At 49.3% G+C, this 20,824-nt stretch overlaps 1 protein-coding gene across 1 annotated transcript in view; it reads right to left on the bottom strand.

Annotated features, from left to right (window-relative positions):
• LOC106589996 (protein jagged-1b) overlaps positions 1-20,824 on the bottom strand; it is a 161,203-nt gene that overhangs the window by 44,524 nt on the left and 95,855 nt on the right. The window contains 7 exon segments of the mRNA XM_045710129.1: positions 1,269-1,385; positions 2,779-2,794; positions 4,683-4,786; positions 13,504-13,617; positions 15,132-15,146; positions 15,149-15,244; positions 17,647-17,811. Coding sequence (XP_045566085.1) covers positions 1,269-1,385; positions 2,779-2,794; positions 4,683-4,786; positions 13,504-13,617; positions 15,132-15,146; positions 15,149-15,244; positions 17,647-17,811 — 627 coding nt within the window.

Below are 20,824 nucleotides of genomic sequence, written 5' to 3'. Positions count from 1 at the left end.
CGCTTACACCCTACACCCCCACTCCTACCCCCTACACCCCCACTCCTACACCCTACACCCCACTCCTACCCCCCTACACCTACCCCCTACACCCTCGCTCACTACCCCATACACCCTCGCTCACTACCCCCTACACCCTCGCCACACCCTACACCTCGCTTACCCCCTACACCCCCACTCCTACCCCCTACACCCCCACTCCTACACCCTACACCCCCGCTCACTACCCCTACACCCTCGCTCACTACCCCCTACACCCTCGCTCACTACCCCTCGCACACCCTACACCCCCACTCACTACCCCCTACACCTCGCTACACCCCCACTCCTACCCCCACACCCCCGCTCCTACCCCCTACACCTCGCTTACCCCCTACACCCCCACTCCTACCCCTAAAACCCTCGCTACACCCCTACACCCCTGCCCCTATTCCTACTCGATCATAAACGTTTGGGAAGTCATGCTTTAGAAAGAGCATGTGTTGTATGTGAGAATATGGAGACGGACCCCAGGAAGGGGACCAGCAGAACGGAAGGGAAGAGAAACAAGTTGTCATGTGGACAGGAATGCACAGCTCCTCCCCCATCCAGAACCCTGCTCCTCCCCATCCAGAACCTTGCTCCTCCCCATCCAGAACCTTGCTCCTCCCCCATCCAGAACCCTGCTCCTCCCCATCCAGAACCTTGCTCCTCCCCCATCAGAACCTTGCTCCTCCCCATCCAGAACCTTGCTCCTCCCCATCCAGAACCTTGCTCCTCCCCATCCAGAACCTTGCTCCTCCCCATCCAGAACCCTGCTCTTCCCCCATCCAGAACCCTGCTCCTCCCCCATCCAGAACCCTGCTCCTCCCCATCCAGAACCTTGCTCCTCCCCCATCCAGAACCTTGCTCCTCCCCATCCAGAACCCTGCTCCTCCCCCATCCAGAACCTTGCTCCTCCCCCATCCAGAACCATGCTCCTATATGTCAGTTGGTAACCAACTTTAAGGTGCATTACCACCATCAACTGGACTGGAGTGTGGACCTCAATCACCCACGTTGGTATATGCACCTATAAACCAATGCGGAGATGGGAGAGGCGGGTCTTGCAGCGCGATCAAGCGTAGTAAATAAAACCAAGTTTTACTTGAGCAACGTGGCTACGTAGCCGCCGCTCGTTGATGACCAACAGTTTTGGATTAAATGATTGAATAACATGTACATTTATTTGGTAACGCCAGAGATAAGGCCATCTTCCTCGAAGCAGGGGGCCTGCGTTGTGGACTCACTCTGTTTACAGGTGTCTCCTTCCCAGCCCTCCTTGCAGACGCAGGTAAAGGAGTCCCCGCTGGTAACACAGGTTCCCCCGTACTCACAGGGGTTAGGGAGACAGCTGCTGTTCTTAGCTAGGAGGAGGATGAGAGAGACAGGAGGGAGGAGGAGGAGAGAGACAGGAGGGGGAAGAGGAGAGAGACAGGAGGGAGGAGGAGGAGAGAGACAGGAGGGGGGAGGAGGAGAGAGACAGGAGGGGGAAGAGGAGAGAGACAGGAGGGGGGGAAGAGGAGAGAGACAGGAGGGAGGAGGAGGAGAGAGACAGGAGGGAGGAGGAGGTGGAGAGAGACAGGAGGGAGGAGGTGGTGAGAGACAGGAGGGAGGAGAGGGAGGAGGAGGAGGAGAGAGACAGGGGGGAGGAGGAGGAGAGAGACAGGAGGGAGGAGGAGGAGGAGAGAGACAGGAGGGAGGAGGAGGAGGAGAGAGACAGGAGGGAGGAGGAGGAGGAGAGAGACAGGAGGGAGGAAGAGGAGGAGAGAGACAGGAGGGAGGAAGAGGAGGAGAGAGACAGGAGGGAGGAGGAGGAGAGAGACGGGAGGGAGGAGGAGGAGAGGGACAGGAGGGAGGAGGAGGAGAGAGACAGGAGGGAGGAGGAGGAGAGAGACAGGAGGGAAGAGGAGGAGAGAGACAGGAGGGGGAGGAGGAGAGAGACAGGAGGGAGGAGGAGGAGGAGAGAGACAGGAGGGAGGAGGAGGAGAAGAGAGACAGGAGGGAGGAGGAGGAGAAGAGAGACAGGAGGGAGGAGGAGGAGGAGAGAGACAGGAGGGAGGAGGAGGAGGAGAGAGACAGGAGGGAGGAAGAGGAGGAGAGAGGCAGGAGGGAGGAGGAGGAGAGAGACAGGAGGGAGGAGGAGGAGAGAGACAGGAGGGAAGAGGAGGAGAGAGACAGGAGGGGGGAGGAGGAGAGAGACAGGAGGGAGGAGGAGGAGAGGGACAGGAGGGAGGAGGAGGAGGAGGAGGAGGAGGAGAGACAGGAGGGAGGAGGAGAGAGACAGGAGGGTGAGTTCATCTGGGTCATATTCAGCAAAATCTTTAAAAACATTGTGCAACAAAAAAGCGAAAGCAAGTGTGTCCTATTGGATCTCCACGTTTCAGCCTGGTTAGTGCCTATTGGTCTAGAGCCAGGGGAGGGAGGAGGGGACTAACTCAGCTGTATTACAGGTAGCCCCTCCCATCCAGACTAATTTACCTATATTACAGGTAGCCCCCTCCCACCCAGATGTATTTACCTATATTACAGGTAGCCCCCTCCCACCCAGATGTATTTACCTATATTACAGGTAGCCCCCTCCCACCCAGATGTATTTACCTATATTACAGGTAGCCCCCTCCCACCCAGATGTATTTACCTATATTACAGGTAGCCCCTACCACCCAGACTAATTTACATTTATTACAGGTAGCCCCCTCCCACCCAGATGTATTTACCTATATTACAGGTAGCCCCCTCCCATCCAGATGTGTTTACCTATATTACAGGTAGCCTCCTCCCCCAGATGTATTTACCTATATTACAGGTAGCCCCCTCCCACCCAGATTAATTTACCTATATTACAGGTAGCCCCCTCCCACCCAGATTAATTTACCTATATTACAGGTAGCCCCCTCCCACCCAGATTAATTTACCTATATTACAGGTAGCCCCTTCCCACCCAGATGTATTTACCTATATTACAGGTAGCCCCCTCCCATCCAGATGTATTTACCTATATTACAGGTAGACCCCTCCCACCCAGATGTATTTACCTATATTACAGGTAGCCCCTCCCACCCAGATGTATTTACCTATATTACAGGTAGCCCCTCCCACCCAGATTAATTTACCTATATTACAGGTAGCCCCCTCCCACCCAGATGTATTTACTTATATTACAGGTAGCCCCCTCCCGCCCAGATGTATTTACCTATATTACAGGTAGCCCCCTCCCGCCCAGATGTATTTACCTATATTACAGGTAGCCCCTCCCACCCAGATTAATTTACCTATATTACAGGTAGCCCCTCCCACCCAGATTAATTTACCTATATTACAGGTAGCCCCCTCCCACCCAGATGTATTTACCTATATTACAGGTAGCCCCTCCCACCCAGATGTATTTACCTATATTACAGGTAGCCCCCTCCCACCCAGATGTATTTACCTATATTACAGGTAGCCCCTCCCACCCAGATTAATTTACCTATATTACAGGTAGCCCCCTCCCACCCAGATGTATTTACTTATATTACAGGTAGCCCCCTCCCGCCCAGATGTATTTACCTATATTACAGGTAGCCCCCTCCCGCCCAGATGTATTTACCTATATTACAGGTAGCCCCCTCCCACCCAGATTAATTTACCTATATTACAGGTAGCCCCCTCCCACCCAGATTAATTTACCTATATTACAGGTAGCCCCCTCCCACCCAGATGTATTTACCTATATTACAGGTAGCCCCTCCCACCCAGATGTATTTACCTATATTACAGGTAGCCCCTCCCACCCAGATGTATTTACCTATATTACAGGTAGCCCCCTCCCACCCAGATGTATTTACCTATATTACAGGTAGCCCCTCCCACCCAGATGTATTTACCTATATTACAGGTAGCCCCTCCCACCCAGATGTATTTACCTATATTACAGGTAGCCCCCTCCCACCCAGATGTATTTACCTATATTACAGGTAGCCCCCTCCCACCCAGATGTATTTACCTATATTACAGGTAGCCCCCTCCCACCCAGATGTATTTACCTATATTACAGGTAGCCCCTCCCATCCAGATGTATTTACCTATATTACAGGTAGCCCCTCCCACCCAGATGTATTTACCTATATTACAGGTAGCCCCTCCCACCCAGATGTATTTACCTATATTACAGGTAGCCCCTCCCACCCAGATGTATTTACCTATATTACAGGTTGCCCCTCCCACCCAGATGTATTTACCTATATTACAGGTAGCCCCTCCCACCCAGATGTATTTACCTATATTACAGGTAGCCCCTCCCACCCAGATGTATTTACCTATATTACAGGTAGCCCCTCCCACCCAGATGTATTTACCTATATTACAGGTAGCCCCCTCCCACCCAGATGTATTTACCTATATTACAGGTAGCCCCCCTCCCACCCAGATGTATTTACCTATATTACAGGTAGCCCCTCCCACCCAGATGTATTTACCTATATTACAGGTAGCCCCTCCCACCCAGATGTATTTACCTATATTACAGGTAGCCCCTCCCACCCAGATGTATTTACCTATATTACAGGTAGCCCCTCCCACCCAGATGTATTTACCTATATTACAGGTAGCCCCTCCCACCCAGATGTATTTACCTATATTACAGGTAGCCCCTCCCACCCAGATGTATTTACCTATATTACAGGTAGCCCCTCCCATCCAGGGGAACACCTGCACTGGAAGATGTCGCCCTCATCATGACATGTTCCTCCGTTGTTACAGGTAGCCTCGTCACACTGGCTCTCACCTGGAGACAGACACAGGATTTAAACAGAGCTTTCATCTCACACACACACACTTAAAACAAAGCTTTCATAACACACACACACTTAAAACAGAGCTTTCATCTCACACACACACACACACAGCACACACACACACACACACACACACACACACACACTGACACTTAAAACAAAGCTTTCATAACACACACACATATATAGTACACACACACCTGGGTGAATAGTACACACACACACACCTGTGTGAATAGTACACACACACCTGTGTGAATAGTACACATACACCTGGGTGAATAGTACACATACACCTGGGTGAATAGTACACACACACACACACACACACCTGGATGAATAGTAACACACACACACACACCTGGGTGAATAGTACACACACACACCTGGATGAATAGTAACACACACACACACCTGGGTGAATAGTAACACACACACACACCTGGGTGAATAGTACACACACACACCTGGGTGAATAGTAACACACACACCTGGATGAATAGTAACACACACACCTGGGTGAATAGTAACACACACACACACACACACACACACCTGGGTGAATAGTACACACACACACCTGGGTGAATAGTAACACACACACACACACACACACACACCTGGGTGAATAGTACACACACACACCTGGGTGAATAGTACACACACACACCTGGGTGAATAGTACACACACACACACCTGGGTGAATAGTACACACACACACCTGGGTGAATAGTAACACACACACACCTGGGTGAATAGTAACACACACACACCTGGGTGAATAGTACACACACACACCTGGGTGAATAGTACACACACACACCTGGGTGAATAGTAACACACACACACACCTGGATGAATAGTACACACACACACCTGGGTGAATAGTACACACACACACCTGGGTGAATAGTAACACACACACACCTGGGTGAATAGTACACACACACACCTGGGTGAATAGTAACACACACACCTGGGTGAATAGTACACACACACCTGGGTGAATAGTAACACACACACACCTGGGTGAATAGTACACACACACACCTGGGTGAATAGTAACACACACACACCTGGGTGAATAGTACACACACACACCTGGGTGAATAGTACACACACACACACCTGGATGAATAGTACACACACACACACCTGGATGAATAGTAACACACACACACCTGGGTGAATAGTAACACACACACACCTGGGTGAATAGTACACACACACCTGGGTGAATAGTAACACACACACACCTGGGTGAATAGTAACACACACACCTGGGTGAATAGTACACACACACACCTGGGTGAATAGTAACACACACACACCTGGGTGAATAGTACACACACACCTGGGTGAATAGTAACACACACACACCTGGGTGAATAGTAACACACACACACCTGGGTGAATAGTACACACACACACCTGGGTGAATAGTAACACACACACCTGGGTGAATAGTAACACACACACACCTGGGTGAATAGTACACACACACACACACCTGGGTGAATAGTACACACACACACCTGGGTGAATAGTACACACACACACACCTGGGTGAATAGTAACACACACACACACCTGGGTGAATAGTAACACACACACACCTGGGTGAATAGTAACACACACACCTGGGTGAATAGTACACACACACACACCTGGGTGAATAGTAACACACACACACACCTGGGTGAATAGTACACACACACACCTGGGTGAATAGTACACACACACACCTGGGTGAATAGTACACACACACCTGGGTGAATAGTAACACACACACCTGGGTGAATAGTAACACACACACACACCTGGGTGAATAGTACACACACACCTGGGTGAATAGTAACACACACACCTGGGTGAATAGTAACACACACACACACCTGGGTGAATAGTAACACACACACACCTGGGTGAATAGTACACACACACACCTGGGTGAATAGTAACACACACACACCTGGGTGAATAGTAACACACACACACCTGGGTGAATAGTAACACACACACCTGGGTGAATAGTAACACACACCTGGATGAATAGTACACACACACACCTGGGTGAATAGTAACACACACACACACCTGGGTGAATAGTAACACACACACACCTGGGTGAATAGTACACACACACACCTGGATGAATAGTACACACACACACACCTGGGTGAATAGTAACACACACACACCTGGGTGAATAGTAACACACACACACCTGGGTGAATAGTAAAACACACACACCTGGGTGAATAGTACACACACACACCTGGGTGAATAGTAACACACACACACCTGGGTGAATAGTAACACACACACACCTGGATGAATAGTACACACACACACCTGGGTGAATAGTAACACACACACACCTGGGTGAATAGTAACACACACACACCTGGGTGAATAGTAACACACACACCTGGGTGAATAGTAACACACACACACCTGGGTGAATAGTAACACACACACACCTGGGTGAATAGTAACACACACACACCTGGGTGAATAGTAACACACACACACCTGGGTGAATAGTAACACACACACACCTGGGTGAATAGTAACACACACACACCTGGGTGAATAGTAACACACACACACCTGGGTGAATAGTAACACACACACACCTGGGTGAATAGTACACACACACACCTGGGTGAATAGTACACACACACACCTGGGTGAATAGTAACACACACACACCTGGGTGAATAGTAACACACACACACCTGGGTGAATAGTAACACACACACACCTGGGTGAATAGTAACACACACCTGGATGAATAGTACACACACACCTGGGTGAATAGTACACACACACACCTGGGTGAATAGTAACACACACACACACACCTGGGTGAATAGTAACACACACACCTGGGTGAATAGTACACACACACACACCTGGGTGAATAGTACACACACACCTGGGTGAATAGTACACACACACACACCTGGGTGAATAGTACACACACACACCTGGGTGAATAGTACACACACACACCTGGGTGAATAGTAACACACACACACCTGGGTGAATAGTACACACACACACCTGGGTGAATAGTACACACACACACACCTGGGTGAATAGTACACACACACACACCTGGGTGAATAGTACACACACACACCTGGGTGAATAGTACACACACACACACCTGGGTGAATAGTACACACACACACACCTGGGTGAATAGTACACACACACACACCTGGGTGAATAGTAACACACACACACCTGGGTGAATAGTAACACACACACACCTGGGTGAATAGTAACACACACACACCTGGGTGAATAGTAACACACACCTGGATGAATAGTACACACACACCTGGGTGAATAGTAACACACACACCTGGGTGAATAGTACACACACACACCTGGGTGAATAGTAACACACACACCTGGGTGAATAGTAACACACACACACCTGGGTGAATAGTACACACACACACCTGGGTGAATAGTACACACACACACCTGGGTGAATAGTAACACACACACCTGGGTGAATAGTACACACACACACACCTGGGTGAATAGTAACACACACACCTGGGTGAATAGTACACACACACACCTGGGTGAATAGTAACACACACACCTGGGTGAATAGTAACACACACACACCTGGGTGAATAGTAACACACACACACACCTGGGTGAATAGTAACACACACACCTGGGTGAATAGTACACACACACACCTGGGTGAATAGTAACACACACACCTGGGTGAATAGTACACACACACCTGGGTGAATAGTACACACACACCTGGATGAATAGTACACACACACCTGGGTGAATAGTACACACACACACCTGGGTGAATAGTAACACACACACCTGGGTGAATAGTACACACACACACCTGGGTGAATAGTACACACACACACCTGGGTGAATAGTAACACACACACACCTGGGTGAATAGTACACACACACCTGGGTGAATAGTAACACACACACCTGGGTGAATAGTAACACACACACCTGGGTGAATAGTACACACACACACCTGGGTGAATAGTACACACACACCTGGGTGAATAGTACACACACACACCTGGGTGAATAATACACACACACACCTGGGTGAATAGTAACACACACACACACCTGGGTGAATAGTAACACACACACACACCTGGGTGAATAGTACACACACACACCTGGGTGAATAGTACACACACACACCTGGGTGAATAGTACACACACACACCTGGGTGAATAGTAACACACACACCTGGGTTAATAGTAACACACACACCTGGGTGAATAGTACACACACACACCTGGGTGAATAGTAACACACACACACCTGGGTGAATAGTACACACACACACCTGGGTGAATAGTAACACACACACACCTGGGTGAATAGTAACACACACACACCTGGGTGAATAGTAACACACACACACACCTGGGTGAATAGTACACACACACCTGGGTGAATAGTAACACACACACCTGGGTGAATAGTAACACACACACACCTGGGTGAATAGTACACACACACACCTGGGTGAATAGTAACACACACACCTGGGTGAATAGTACACACACACCTGGGTGAATAGTAACACACACACACCTGGGTGAATAGTACACACACACCTGGGTGAATAGTACACACACACCTGGGTGAATAGTACACACACACACACCTGGGTGAATAGTACACACACACACACCTGGGTGAATAGTACACACACACCTGGGTGAATAGTAACACACACACCTGGGTGAATAGTACACACACACACCTGGGTGAATAGTAACACACACACCTGGGTGAATAGTACACACACACCTGGGTGAATAGTACACACACACCTGGGTGAATAGTACACACACACACCTGGGTGAATAGTAACACACACACCTGGGTGAATAGTACACACACACACACCTGGGTGAATAGTACACACACACACCTGGGTGAATAGTAACACACACACCTGGGTGAATAGTAACACACACACACCTGGGTGAATAGTACACACACACACCTGGGTGAATAGTACACACACACACCTGGGTGAATAGTAACACACACACACCTGGGTGAATAGTAACACACACACCTGGGTGAATAGTACACACACACCTGGGTGAATAGTAACACACACACCTGGGTGAATAGTACACACACACACCTGGGTGAATAGTACACACACACCTGGGTGAATAGTAACACACACACACCTGGGTGAATAGTACACACACACCTGGGTGAATAGTACACACACACACCTGGGTGAATAGTAACACACACACACACCTGGGTGAATAGTAACACACACACACCTGGGTGAATAGTACACACACACACCTGGGTGAATAGTAACACACACACACCTGGGTGAATAGTACACACACACACCTGGGTGAATAGTAACACACACACACCTGGGTGAATAGTAAACACACACACACCTGGGTGAATAGTACACACACACCTGGGTGAATAGTAACACACACACACACCTGGGTGAATAGTACACACACACACCTGGGTGAATAGTAACACACACACACCTGGGTGAATAGTAACACACACACACACCTGGGTGAATAGTAACACACACACACACCTGGGTGAATAGTAACACACACACACACCTGGGTGAATAGTAACACACACACACCTGGGTGAATAGTAACACACACACACCTGGGTGAATAGTACACACACACACCTGGGTGAATAGTAACACACACACACCTGGGTGAATAGTACACACACACACCTGGGTGAATAGTACACACACACACCTGGGTGAATAGTAACACACACACACCTGGGTGAATAGTACACACACACACCTGGGTGAATAGTACACACACACACCTGGGTGAATAGTACACACACACACACCTGGGTGAATAGTAACACACACACACCTGGGTGAATAGTACACACACACACACCTGGGTGAATAGTACACACACACACCTGGGTGAATAGTACACACACACACCTGGGTGAATAGTACACACACACCTGGGTGAATAGTAACACACACACCTGGGTGAATAGTACACACACACCTGGGTGAATAGTAACACACACCTGGGTGAATAGTACACACACACACCTGGGTGAATAGTACACACACACACCTGGGTGAATAGTACACACACACACCTGGGTGAATAGTACACACACACACCTGGGTGAATAGTACACACACACACCTGGGTGAATAGTAACACACACACACCTGGGTGAATAGTAAACACACACACACACCTGGGTGAATAGTAACACACACACACACCTGGGTGAATAGTAACACACACACACACCTGGGTGAATAGTAACACACACACACACCTGGGTGAATAGTAACACACACACACCTGGGTGAATAGTACACACACACACCTGGGTGAATAGTACACACACACACACCTGGGTGAATAGTAACACACACACACCTGGGTGAATAGTACACACACACACCTGGGTGAATAGTACACACACACACCTGGGTGAATAGTACACACACACACACACACACACACCTGGATGAATAGTAACACACACACACACACACACCTGGGTGAATAGTAACACACACACACCTGGGTGAATAGTAACACACACACACCTGGGTGAATAGTACACACACACACCTGGGTGAATAGTAACACACACCTGGGTGAATAGTAACACACACACACCTGGGTGAATAGTAACACACACACACCTGGGTGAATAGTACACACACACCTGGGTGAATAGTAACACACACACACACCTGGGTGAATAGTACACACACACACACCTGGGTGAATAGTAACACACACACACACCTGGGTGAATAGTACACACACACACCTGGGTGAATAGTACACACACACACCTGGGTGAATAGTAACACACACACACCTGGGTGAATAGTAACACACACACACCTGGGTGAATAGTAACACACACACACCTGGGTGAATAGTACACACACACACACCTGGGTGAATAGTACACACACACACCTGGGTGAATAGTACACACACACACCTGGGTGAATAGTAACACACACACCTGGGTGAATAGTACACACACACACCTGGGTGAATAGTAACACACACACCTGGGTGAATACCTCCACTCATCAGCACATGTTTTGTTTTTCTGCTCTTTTGCACCCCAGTATTTCTACTTGCACATCATCATCTGCTCATCTATCACTCCAGTGACAGGAGGGAGGAGAGGGACAGGAGGGAGGAGGAGGAGAGAGACAGGAGGAGGAGAGAGACAGGAGGAGGAGAGAGACAGGAGGAGGAGAGGGCCAGGAGGGAGGAGGAGGAGAGAGACAGGAGGGGGGAGGAGGAGGAGAGGACAGGAGGGAGGAGGAGGAGAGAGACAGGAGGGAGGAGGAGGAGAGACAGGAGGGAGGAGGAGGAGAGACAGGAGGGGGGAGGAGGAGGAGAGAGACAGGAGGGAGGAGGAGGAGAGAGACAGGAGGGAGGAGGAGGAGAGAGGAGGAGAAGGACAGGAGGGAGGAGGAGGGAGAGACAGGAGGGAGGAGGAGGAGAGGGCCAGGAGGGAGGAGGAGGAGAGGGCCAGGAGGGAGGAGGAGGAGAGGGCCAGGAGGGAGGAGGAGGAGAGAGACAGGAGGGAGGAGGAGGAGAGGGACAGGAGGGAGGAGGAGGAGAGAGACAGGATGGGAGGAGGAGGAGAGAGACAGGAGGGAGGAGGAGGAGAGAGACAGGAGGGAGGAGGAGGAGGAGAGACAGGAGGGGGGAGGAGGAGAGAGACAGGAGGGAGGAGGAGAGAGACAGGAGGGAGGAGGAGAGGGACAGAGGGGGAGGAGGGGGACAGGAGGGAGGAGGAGGAGAGAGACAGGAGGGAGGAGGAGGAGAGAGACAGGAGGGAGGAGGAGGAGGAGAGAGACAGGAGGGAGGAGGAGGAGGAGAGAGACAGGAGGGAGGAGGAGGAGGAGAGAGACAGGAGGGAGGAGGAGGAGAGAGACAGGAGGGAGGAGGAGGAGAGAAACAGGATGGGAGGAGGAGGAGAGAGACAGGAGGGAGGAGGAGGAGGAGAGACAGGAGGGGGGAGGAGGAGAGAGACAGGAGGGAGGAGGAGAGAGACAGGAGGGAGGAGGAGAGGGACAGGAGGGGGGAGGAGGAGAGAGACAGGAGGGAGGAGGAGGAGAGAGACAGGAGGGAGGAGGAGAGGGACAGGAGGGAGGAGGAGGAGGAGGAGAGAGACAGGAGGGAGGAGGAGGAGGAGAGAGACAGGAGGGAGGAGGAGGAGGAGAGAGACAGGAGGGAGGAGGAGGAGGAGAGAGACAGGAGGGAGGAGGAGGAGGAGAGAGACAGGAGGGAGGAGGAGGAGAGAGACAGGAGGGAGGAGGAGGAGAGAAACAGGATGGGAGGAGGAGGAGAGAGACAGGAGGGAGGAGGAGGAGGAGAGACAGGAGGGGGGAGGAGGAGAGAGACAGGAGGGAGGAGGAGAGAGACAGGAGGGAGGAGGAGAGGGACAGGAGGGGGAGGAGGAGAGAGACAGGAGGGAGGAGGAGAGGGACAGGAGGGAGGAGGAGGAGGAGGAGAGAGACAGGAGGGAGGAGGAGGAGGAGAGAGACAGGAGGGAGGGAGGAGGAGGAGAGAGACAGGAGGGAGGAGGAGGAGGAGAGAGACAGGAGGGAGGAGGAGAGACTGTGTTCTTACGGGATTGGCAGGTCTTCCCCTTCCAGCCGTTCATACACTCACAGAAGAAATCAGTCACCAGGTCTCGACATGTTCCTCCATTATGACATGGACTAGTGCTGCAGTCATCTATATCTGGAGAGAGGAGGAGGGGGGAGGAGGAGAGGGAGAGGAGGGGGAGGAGGAGAGGGAGAGGAGGGGGGAGAAGAGGGAAAGGAGGAGAGGGAGAGAAGGAGAGGGGAGGAGGAGAGGGAGATGAGGGGGATGAGGAAGGGGAGAGGGAGAGGAGAGGGAGAGGGAGAGAAGGAGGGGGGAGGAGGAGAGGGAGATGAGGGGGAGGAGGAGGAGGAGAGGGAGATGAGGGGGAGGAGGAGACAGAGATGAGGGGGAGAGGGGAGGGGGGAGGAGAGGGAGAGGAGGAGAGGGAGAGAAGGAGGAGGGAGGAGGAGAGGGAGATGAGGGGGGAGGAGGAGAGGGAGATGAGGGGGAGGAGGAGAGGGAGATGAGGAGGAGATGAGGGGGGAGGGGGAGGAGGAGAGGGAGAGAAGGAGGGAGATGAGGAGAGGGGAGGAGGAGAGGGAGAGGGAGAGGGAGGAGAGGGGAGGACAGCCAGAGTCAAACCAGTCAGGTTAAATCGCTACCTCCACATCAGGGATCATTAACTAGATTCAGCCACAGGACAATATGTTCTGGAGCTGATGGTCAGCGAGCCAGAACATCATTTTAAATAACTATTAGACTGCAAATTGACCGCAAGAAGCCCAAACAGACATAATATTATGACTAAAACATAACATTTCAAACCTTGCTGAAATATGTATACGATCTCTCTATTATGGCGTTAACAGATTAACAACTTATCACTTGGAGCTGATTTACTGCTGGTACCGTCTTTTATGTCCAAGAAGTAAAATCACCCGTGGGCCAAATATGCGCCGTGGGCCGCCAGTTGGGAAACCCTGCTCTGCTTATGCGCCGTGGGCCGCCAGTTGGGAAACCCTGCTCTGCTTATGCGCCGTGGGCCGCCAGTTGGGAAACCCTGCTCTGCTTATGCGCCGTGGGCCGCCAGTTGGGAAACCCTGCTCTGCTTATGCGCCGTGGGCCGCCAGTTGGGAAACCCTGCTCTGCTTATGCGCCGTGGGCCGCCAGTTGGGAAACCCTGCTCTAGTGGTAGTGCTGCCTGTCAGGGGGGGCTGGTCTAGTGGTAGTGCTGCCTGTCAGGGGGGGCTGGTCTAGTGGTAGTGCTGCCTGTCAGGGGGGCTGGTCTAGTGGTAGTGCTGCCTGTCAGGGGGGCTGGTCTAGTGGTAGTGCTGCCTGTCAGGGGGGCTGGTCTAGTGGTAGTGCTGCCTGTCAGGGGGCTGGTCTAGTGGTAGTGCTGCCTGTCAGGGGGCTGGTCTAGTGGTAGTGCTGCCTGCTGGGGGCTGGTCTAGTGGTAGTGCTGCCTGTCAGGGGGCTGGTCTAGTGGTAGTGCTGCCTGTCAGGGGGCTGGTCTAGTGGTAGTGCTGCCTGTCAGGGGGCTGGTCTAGTGGTAGTGCTGCCTGTCAGGGGGGCTGGTCTAGTGGTAGTGCTGCCTATATGACCTATGATAGGTCTCCTCATGAACATCTACGACTCTATCGATAAACCTTGAAAACATTAGACGTACTTACTGATCTCACAGTGGTCCCCTCCCAGCCGTCTCCACAGATACACTGGTATACCCGGACTTTATCAATACAGGTTCCTCCATTACCACACGGGTTGCTCTCACAATCATTAATATCTGAGGGGAGGGGGGAGAGAGAGGGGGGAGAGAGAGGGGAGAGAGAGGGAGAAGGGGAAAGGGAGAGAGAGGGGGGAGAGAGAGGGGAAAGAGGGGAAAGGCAGGAGAGAGAGAGAGAGAGAGAGAGAGAGAGAGAGAGGGAAAAGGGAGGGAGAGGGGAAAGGGAGGGAGGGGGAGGGAGAGAGAGAGGGAGAGAGGGGAAAGGGAGAGAGAGAGGGGAAAGGGAGAGGGAGAGAGGGGAAAGGGAGAGGGAGAGAGGGGAAAGGGAGAGAGAAAGAGGGGAAAGGGAGAGAGAGAGAGGGGAAAGGGAGAGAGGGGAAAGGGAGAGGGAGAGAGGGGAAAGGGAGAGAGGGGAAAGGGAGAGAGAGAGAGGGGAAAGGGAGAGGGAGAGAGGGGAAAGGGAGAGAGGGAGAGGGAGAGAGGGGAAAGGGAGAGGGAGAGAGGGAAAGGAGAGGGAGAGAGGGGAAAGGGAGGGGGAGAGAGGGGAAAGGGAGAGGGAGAGAGGGGAAAGGAGAGAGAGAGAGGGGAAAGGGAGAGAGAGAGAGGGAGAGAGGGGAAAGGGAGAGAGGGGAAAGGGAGAGGGAGAGGGAGAGAGGGAAAGGGAGAGAGGGGAAAGGGAGAGAGGGGAAGGGAGAGAGAGAGAGGGGAAAGGGAGAGGGAGAGAGGGGAAAGGGAGAGAGGGGAGAGGGAGAGGGAGAGGGAGAGAGGGGAAAGGGAGAGGGAGAGAGGGAAAGGAGGGGAGAGAGGGAAGGGAGAGGGAGAGAGAGAGAGAGAGAGAGAGAGAGGGGAAAGGGAGAGAGAGAGAGGGGAAAGGGAGAGAGAGAGAGGGAGAGAGGGGAAAGGGAGAGAGGGGAAAGGGAGAGAGGGGAAAGGGAGAGGGAGAGAGGGGAAAGGGAGAGAGGGGAAAGGAGAGAGAGAGAGGGGAAAGGGAGAGGGAGAGAGGGGAAAGGGAGAGAGGGGAGAGGGGAGAGGGAGAGGGAGAGAGGGGAAAGGAGAGGGAGAGAGGGGAAAGGGAGGGGAGAGAGGGGAAAGGGAGAGGGAGAGAGAGAGAGAGAGGGGAAAGGAGAGAGGGGAGAGGGGAGAGGGAGAGAGGGAGAGGGAGAGAGGGGAAGGGAGAGAGGGGAGAGGGGAGAGGGAGAGGGGGAAAGGGAGAGGGAGAGAGGGGAAAGGGAGAGGGAGAGAGGGGAAAGGGAGAGGGAGAGAGAGAGAGAGAGAGAGGGGAAAGGGAGAGAGGGGAGAGGGGAGAGGGAGAGGGAGAGAGGGGAAAGGGAGAGGGAGAGAGGGGAAAGGGAGAGAGGGAGAGAGAGAGAGAGAGAGGGAGAGAGGGGAAAGGGAGAGGGAGAGAGGGGAAAGGGAGAGGGAGAGAGGGATTGGAAGAGTGAGGCCATTAGAAACTACAGCAAGGAAATGCTTGTGTGTGTACGCGTGTGTGTGTGTGTACGTGTGTGTGTGTGTATATACGTGTGTGTGTGTGTGTGTGTGTGTGTGTGTATATACGTGTGTGTGTGTGTGTATACGTGTGTGTGTGTGTGTATACGTGTGTGTGCGTGTGTGTGTGTGTGTGTACGTGTGTGTGTGTGTGTACGTGTGTGTGTGTGTGTATATACGTGTGTGTGTGTGGGTATACGTGTGTGTGTGTGGGTATACGTGTGTGTGCGTGTGTGTATATACGTGCGTGTGTGTGTGTGTGTGTGCGGACAACTACTCATTCCAGGGTTTTTCTTTATTTGTACTATTTTCTACATTGTAGAATAATAGTGAAAACATCTCAACTCTGAAATAACACATGTGGAATCATTTAGTATCCAAAAAAGGGTTAAACAAATGAAAATATATTTGAGATTCTTCAAATAGCCACCCTTTCTTTGCCTTGACGACAGCTTTGCACACTCTTGGCATTCTCTCAACCAGCTTCATGAGGTAGTCACCTGGAATGCATTTCAATTAACAGGTGTGCCTTGTTAGAAGTTAATTTGTGGAATTTCTTTCCTTCTTAAATGAGTTTGAGCCAAATCAGTTGTGTTGTGACAAGGTAAGGGTGGTATACAGAAGATCGCCCTATTTGGTAAAAGATCAAGTCCATATTATGGCAAGAACAGCTCAAATAAGCAAAGAGAAATGACAGTCCATCATTACTTTAAGACATGAAGGTCAGTCAATCTGGAAAATGTCAAGAACATTATGTAGGTCAATGTAATGTCTATGTAGGTCTATGCAGGTCAATGTAATGTCTAAGTAGGTCTATGAATGGTCTAGTATGTCTATTAGGGTCTATGTAATGTCTATGCAGGTCAATGTAATGTCTTTGTAATATCTAAGTAGGTCTATGCATGGTCTAGTATGTCTATTAGGGTCTATGTAATGTCTACGTAGACCTATGAATGCTCGTTGTCACGTCTTACTCTCGTGACAGTATGTGCCTCTGAAGCCCTCCTGACAGTCACAGCTGAACTGCCCTCCAGCCTGGCTCCGGCAGCGTCCGCGAGGACCGCACACGTTCGAGGACATGTACCGTTCCCCTCCAGGGGTACTGTTGGTTCCCACGGCAACCGTGCAGCTGTCAATCACTGTGGAAGAAGAGATGACTGATAGGACAGAGCTATGGATGCAAGGAATGACCATCCATGATATCGACATTATAGTTATAACCGTGTTATGGAGGCTATACAGGACTGACCATCCATGATATCAACATTATAGTTATAACCATGTTATGGAGGCTATACAGGACTGACCATCCATGATATCAACATTATAGTTATAACCGTGTTATGGAGGCTATACAGGACTGACCATCCATGATATCAACATTATAGTTATAACCGTGTTATGGAGGCTATACAGGACTGACCATCCATGATATCAACATTATAGTTATAACCATGTTATGGAGGCTATACAGGACTGACCATCCATGATATCAACATTATAGTTATAACCATGTTATGGAGGCTATACAGGACTGACCATCCATGATATCAACATTATAGTTATAACCATGTTATGGAGGCTATACAGGACTGACCATCCATGATATCGACATTATAGTTATAACCGTGTTATGGAGGCTATACAGGACTGACCATCCATGATATCAACATTATAGTTATAACCATGTTATGGAGGCTATACAGGACTGACCATCCATGATATCAACATTATAGTTATAACCATGTTATGGAGGCTATACAGGACTGACCATCCATGATATCAACATTATAGTTATAACCATGTTATGGAGGCTATACAGGACTGACCATCCATGATATCAACATTATAGTTATAACCATGTTATGGAGGCTATACAGGACTGACCATCCATGATATCAACATTATAGTTATAACCATGTTATGGAGGCTATACAGGACTGACCATCCATGATATCAACATTATAGTTATAACCATGTTATGGAGGCTATACAGGACTGACCATCCATGATATCAACATTATAGTTATAACCGTGTTATGAGGCTATACAGGACTGACCATCCATGATATCAACATTATAGTTATAACCATGTTATGAGGCTATACAGGACTGACCATCCATGATATCAACATTATAGTTATAACCATGTTATGGAGGCTATACAGGACTGACCATCCATGATATCAACATTATAGTTATAACCGTGTTATGAGGCTATACAGGACTGACCATCCATGATATCAACATTATAGTTATAACCATGTTATGGAGGCTATACAGGACTGACCATCCATGATATCAACATTATAGTTATAACCATGTTATGGAGGCTATACAGGACTGACCATCCATGATATCAACATTATAGTTATAACCATGTTATGAGGCTATACAGGACTGACCATCCATGATATCAACATTATAGTTATAACCGTGTTATGAGGCTATACAGGACTGACCATCCATGATATCAACATTATAGTTATAACCGTGTTATGGAGGCTATACAGGACTGACCATCCATGATATCAACATTATAGTTATAACCGTGTTATGGAGGCTATACAGGACTGACCATCCATGATATCAACATTATAGTTATAACCGTGTTATGGAGGCTATACAGGACTGACCATCCATGATATCAACATTATAGTTATAACCGTGTTATGGAGGCTATACAGGACTGACCATCCATGATATCAACATTATAGTTATAACCGTGTTATGAGGCTATACAGGACTGACCATCCATGATATCAACAGTATAGTTATAACCATGTTATGGAGGCTATACAGGACTGACCATCCATGATATCAACATTATAGTTATAACCATGTTATGGAGGCTATACAGGACTGACCATCCATGATATCAACATTATAGTTATAACCATGTTATGGAGGCTATACAGGACTGACCATCCATGATATCAACATTATAGTTATAACCATGTTATGGAGGCTATACAGGACTGACCATCCATGATATCAACATTATAGTTATAACCATGTTATGAGGCTATACAGGACTGACCATCCATGATATCAACATTATAGTTATAACCATGTTATGGAGGCTATACAGGACTGACCATCCATGATATCAACATTATAGTTATAACCATGTTATGGAGGCTATACAGGACTGACCATCCATGATATCAACATTATACTTATAACCATGTTATGGAGGCTATACAGGACTGACCATCCATGATATCAACATTATAGTTATAACCATGTTATGGAGGCTATACAGGACTGACCATCCATGATATCAACATTATAGTTATAACCATGTTATGAGGCTATACAGGACTGACCATCCATGATATCAACATTATAGTTATAACCATGTTATGGAGGCTATACAGGACTGACCATCCATGATATCAACATTATAGTTATAACCATGTTATGGAGGCTATACAGGACTGACCATCCATGATATCAACATTATAGTTATACCCATGTTATGGAGGCTATACAGGACTGACCATCCATGATATCAACATTATAGTTATAACCATGTTATGGAGGCTATACAGGACTGACCATCCATGATATCAACATTATAGTTATAACCATGTTATGGAGGCTATACAGGACTGACCATCCATGATATCAACATTATAGTTATAACCATGTTATGAGGCTATACAGGACTGACCATCCATGATATCAACATTATAGTTATAACCATGTTATGAGGCTATACAGGACTGACCATCCATGATATCAACATTATAGTTATAACCGTGTTATGAGGCTATACAGGACTGACCATCCATGATATCAACATTATAGTTATAACCATGTTATGAGGCTATACAGGACTGACCATCCATGATATCAACATTATAGTTATAACCGTGTTATGAGGCTATACAGGACTGACCATCCATGATATCAACATTATAGTTATAACCGTGTTATGAGGCTATACAGGACTGACCATCCATGATATCAACATTATAGTTATAACCGTGTTATGAGGCTATACAGGACTGACCATCCATGATATCAACATTATAGTTATAACCGTGTTATGAGGCTATACAGGACTGACCATCCATGATATCAACATTATAGTTTTAACCGTGTTATGGAGGCTATACAGGACTGACCATCCATGATATCAACATT

The sequence above is a fragment of the Salmo salar genome, chromosome ssa28 (assembly GCF_905237065.1).
Source record: "Salmo salar chromosome ssa28, Ssal_v3.1, whole genome shotgun sequence".
NCBI classification, from domain to species: Eukaryota; Metazoa; Chordata; class Actinopteri; order Salmoniformes; family Salmonidae; genus Salmo; species Salmo salar.
Note: the sequence above shows the minus strand (reverse complement) of the source record. Positions and strands in the feature narration are given on the sequence as shown.